The sequence below is a fragment of the Nilaparvata lugens genome, chromosome X (genome assembly GCF_014356525.2).
Source record: "Nilaparvata lugens isolate BPH chromosome X, ASM1435652v1, whole genome shotgun sequence".
Classification (NCBI taxonomy): Eukaryota; Metazoa; Arthropoda; class Insecta; order Hemiptera; family Delphacidae; genus Nilaparvata; species Nilaparvata lugens.
In genome coordinates this window covers 43645902-43651072 of record NC_052518.1, presented here as the reverse complement: position 1 = coordinate 43651072, position 5171 = coordinate 43645902, and the positions used below count along the sequence as shown (strand labels likewise).

Here is a 5171-nt window from a genome sequence, read left to right as displayed (position 1 = left end):
TTGTAAATTCATCTATAATTTTGCTGTATTGTAAGCTATAAGGCCAAGCGCACACAGAGCAACTATTCTGCAACTAGAGTCGGCAACCAGTTGCATCTGCAACTAGTTTGTAACTGAAACAAAACTTCTGTCCGCACACGTCAACGAGTCAGTTGTGAATCAGTTGCATCTAATGTGCAATAGTGGAGTATTTTGTAGGCCTAGTTTGCTGTGTTTTGAGGCATCGCCTTGACCATTTGTGCTTATCATGTCATCAGACTCAGACGAAGAGGATGTCATTAACTACTATCTTTATCGAAGGAGACGAAGAACACAAAGAGAACATTGGGTCCACCCTTATTTAAGAAATAATGTGAACTCTAGGCTATTTGTAACAGCTAGAGAGTTGTCTCAGTCAGATAGGAAGTTTAAATCTTTTCACCGAATGACAAAAGATACGTTTTTGGAACTAACAAGACTGGTTGGCCCTTCCTTGGAGAAGATGGACACACACCTGAGGGAATGTATTCCAGCACAGGATAGATTAATGATCACTCTGAGGTAAGTTTAATAAGTCAACTTTATTGTTATTTTGAATTTACATAAGAATAAAACATATCCACATAAAAATGACCATTGAGTACTTTTATTGAGTATTTACATGTTTGAGCTATTAAGACCTTGTGAAAAGTGTTATAAAAATCTGCAGTTTGGAAATTTACATCATGTGAGTCAAGTCTATTTGTGAATCTCTTGAGTCAGACATCGTCGGTGAGGTGAGGATGGTGAGGCCTGATGAGGACCGTGGATTCTGTTGTTGGTGTCCCGAGAAACTTGTCATCAATCACTCTCAACACCTGTCGCTTGAAAAGTTTGAGTTGTGCATCACTCAATTCTTCTAATTGTGGAATCAAGCTGAGCAGAAACATCTTGATCCCCTGATGTCGATCAATTTTCTTATTGGTAGCATAGACCTCAGGTTTTGATAGTAGCTTTGCCTTTTTTTCCCCTGAAGTACTCTGCTACCGTTTGGTCTGCTATGGTCGCAGCATTTTTGGCTTTTCTCTTTGGGATTTGAGAAGTAGGTCTATTGCTTGATGTTGAACTTGTGGATTGCATTTCCACTGCCTGTTGGGAATCCTTTAAAATTGAGGGAGACATTTCTGGGAAAAGTGGCCTTCGTCTGTAGGATTGATTTCCAACTGAATGGGGTCATCAATTTGGGTTTCAGAACCTTCAATTTCATGAACTGTAGACTGGATATTGCTGGGTTGTGGAGGCAAGTTTCCCGGAGAGGGGGGAGTTACTGTTTTGATGAATGGCAGACAAAACTGCATGGCATTTTCTAAATAGTATGCCTTTTTCTTCCCCCCAGAACCACTAGGGGAAGGTTTTATTCTTCTCATAAATACGGTTCATAGATTTCTCCACTTTTCTTTGCAATCTTGCACTGAAACAAAAAAAGATCAAATCTTATGAAAAATTAGATATTTTCAGTATGTAAAACCTATTAAAATATAATAATTTTGATAGGTTTCACTTGACCAATATGTTTTTTTTCTGTTGCAGATATTTGGGAACTGGTGAAACATTTGTGGCAGAGTCCTTATATTTTGCAAGAGGTGAGAGTACAGTTAGAAAAATTATCAAGGAGACCTCAGAAGCTATCTGGAACGTACTGAAGGATATTTACATGCCTGTTCCTACTCAAGATATTTTGAAACATATTGCTGATCGTTTTGAGCTGCTATGGAACCTTCCAAATTGCATTGGAGCACTGGACGGTGAGCACATAAGAATTGAAAAGTTTCCACCTACTGGATCTGAAAACTTCAATTATAAGAACTTCCACTCAACTGTACTTTTGGCATGTTGTGATGCCGATGGGCTCTTTACAATTATTGAGCCAGGTTATGCTGGGCATAACAGTGATGGAGGAATTTTCAAAGCAAACTCAATGAACTTCTGGATGGCACATGGTGATAATATCCCCTCGCCATCACCATTGTGGTATGATTAAAGAAACATACCGTTTCCATACTATTTCGTAGGAGACGAAGCCTTCCCACTGACTCGGAACCTTATGAGGCCTTTTTCAGGTAAAACACTGGACAATGTGAAACGAATATTTAACTACAGGTTGAGCTGAGGAAGGAAAACCATTGAATGTGTGTTTCGAATGGCAACAAAAAAGTTTGCAGTCTTAAACGGGCCAATACGATGTCATGATTCTTCAACGGTAAATAGCATAGTGAGATCAGCTTGCATCCTACATAACTTTGTTCGAAAACAGGAAGGAGCTGAGTACAGGCCTCTGAGTACATAACTCAACCTGAAAATCTAGCTCAACGTCCGACCGGTATTAAAACAAGAGACTTGGTGGTAAACAATGGATCATCAGCAATTGCTCTGAAAAATTATCTGGCCAATCATTTCCTTTCTGCAAGTTTACCGTGGCAGTGGAAAGCAGCAGTGTAACTACCCTGACCTAAGCTAAAATTACAAAAAAATACACAATAGATTTGTGATGGATACAAAGAAATTAACGAAAGATTTGGTTATTTATAAACTGATGGTATGATTATCACTTTAGTAAAGTTATTAGGTTACTAATTTAATTTATAAGGGTCACTGTAAAAAATTGAACAAAAAACATTCACCCGTTCAAATATTATTGTGCCTTGCACCGATTTGTACTCAAATTGAATCTATGTAACAATATTCTGCTGAAAAATGCAAAATAAAACCTTTTCTTACCTGGCATATTTACTTCAGCTGCCACTTCTTTCCATGCTTTCTCCGTTTCATCTTTCCGTGAATAATCTGGGAGTTTGTAATTGTACAGTGCTTCATGTTTCTCAACTGCTCCAACTAGATTACTGTTCATTTCTTGGTCACTCATATTAATTTAACAATATGCGCCGTCAAAAAACCAACAGAACAACAACACAGCACCCCGTGATCACGTGTGACTGAAGTCTGCAACGCAACTGCAACCTGCAACCGCGGGCCCACGATTGGAAGCGACTGGTTTCAGACTGGTTTGAGATCGTCACAAACCGGTCGCGCAGTGTGCGTCTTCCTACTCCAATACATTGCCGAGGTCACCAAAAGGTTGCACGCCAAACTGGTTTGCAACTGTAGTTGCAAAGCAGTTGCTCTGTGTGCGCTAGGCCTAAGTCAGTATATGTTGTAATCTACATAAATAAAGTACTCAATCAATCAATCTCTCTCTCTTTCTAATCTAAACTAATCTCTGTTATAGCCATTATATATAATATTAAATATACATTCTATACTCACTGCTTATAACATTCGTTCAAAATAAAGTGCTGGACATTTCTTTCTCTCTCATTGTTAGTCTAGAATTTCTGGTTGCAGCTGTCGCGTAAAACTAATGAGTACAAATAAACAGTAGATGTAGTAGTAAACAGTAAGTATACAAAATAACAGTAGATGGCATAGAAACCTGAAAATAACTCAAATTTCTGTTCCTCTATCTCAATTCTATTTGATGATGCTATTCTATTTAGAGGTGAAAAAACATTATTTTAACAAAGAAATTCATAAGGATACAACTCCATGATCATGTATTATAGTAGAACTGTGAATAATGTAGCTTTCATTGAACCGTTCCATTTCAATTAATAAAAATACTGCACTAATAATATAAAAATAAAAATTGGGGAAGCCCATAGTGATTGAGGTATGAGAGTATTATGGAAAGTGACCTCTTAAAGTTGATGCGTCAAGTGTCAAGTGTCATCTGATCGTGAGCAGCGGGAATCACACTCGAGAAAGAGTGAATAAGAGAGCGTATGTATTTTTGATATCATCAGCATCAAAACAGCAACTGTAACCCCCCATTGTTCAAAACTGCAATGTTTTCGCAAAAAAAGTATATCTCAGATCCTAATTATGATATCAAGCTGAGTTTGCTTGCATCTTATTTTGAGAATGAATGACTACAATATTAATGACATATAGAATGTGTCACGTGGTACTTTAGTACCATCAAATATTTTGAAATGAACCAATTAATTTTAATAGAATAATAAAATGGAAAAGAAAGTTAGACCTAGTCAAAGGATCAACCAACTTAAATCGAATATTATTAGCGATTAAGAATAATAGTATTATCAAAAATGATAAGAAAACATGTATAATTGTGATTCAACAACTATGAGAATCCATTGGCAAAATTAAAAATTATAAAGTGGCTTACTTATTATTGGTGGATTATAAAAAATAAAAGTTTGCATGCACGTTGAGGTTAGAATTATTTGTTTACATTTTTGAAAAGAATCAATTGATCTTGAATAAATCGATATTTATTTGGAATCAATACTGAGCGAATCAGCTGATCATTCGATCAACCAGTATAACAGGTTGAATTATATAAAATTCACTCACGAAGGATATATTATATATACTAAGGAAGGTTGATGTGTAGAAATACGGACAACTATTATTTCTGTATAAATATTTATTATAATCTAAAAAAGCACGAAAAACCAAGAGTATACAAAACTCATATAAAAAACTAAATGTATTATCTATTAAAATCGTATGTTACGATTTATTTATGAAATTAATTTAAGATAAACACTACATGTATTTATATAAAAACTTTTTATTTAAATTTTTCCTATTATAAAGTTGAAGAAGCCCTGATTCTGAGGCGACCAATTGTATTGAGTTTATTAAATTGAAGGCCAATCAGAAAGAAGCTTACAAAATTGTTCTAGGAAGAGACAAATTTTTCTGAAAACCTCCTTCTTCTGGCTTAAGATCTTGACCTGAGAGGATGCACAGAGAGTTTAGGGTTCTTTCTTCCTTTTAAATTTTAAAATTATCAAGCCAACCCCTTTTTTAAATGTGAAATATTTGTATTAAATGTTAAATTATCTGTGAACTCAGTGTTGTTAAAGAGTTCGTAATTTATAATCAATTCCCATAAATATATCTTTAATTCGGAAAGAAATCTATAAGAATCTGGACCACCCGTTAGCCCAGCAGAGACGAAAGGGACCTGCCTAATTTATTATTGGAAATAATTAATTCAATCCACAAGACCGTCGAGATCTTCATTTATGTAAGTGATAAATCAAACGAGCTCGTTACAAGGCCTTTCTAAATATAGTGGGGAAATTAATTAAAAGTGCTATTAAAATTAACTTAAATCCAATAAG

General features: G+C 35.4%; 2 protein-coding genes across 2 annotated transcripts; both read right to left on the bottom strand.

Annotated features, from left to right (window-relative positions):
* Positions 1–535: 535 nt before the first annotated feature.
* On the bottom strand, positions 536–981 carry LOC111058198. The gene has a single exon (XM_022345701.2). It carries the CDS (start codon positions 906–908, stop codon positions 738–740), a length of 171 nt encoding a protein of 56 aa, XP_022201393.1. The 5' UTR covers positions 909–981; the 3' UTR covers positions 536–737.
* Positions 982–1074: 93 nt separating this feature from the next.
* On the bottom strand, positions 1075–2885 carry LOC111058197. The gene is made up of 2 exons (XM_039441393.1): positions 2737–2885; positions 1075–1429 (listed from the first exon to the last, which is right to left on the bottom strand). The coding sequence occupies exons 1-2, from the start codon at positions 2879–2881 to the stop codon at positions 1395–1397; spliced, it is 180 nt and encodes a 59-aa protein (XP_039297327.1). The 5' UTR covers positions 2882–2885; the 3' UTR covers positions 1075–1394.
* Positions 2886–5171: the final 2286 nt, after the last annotated feature.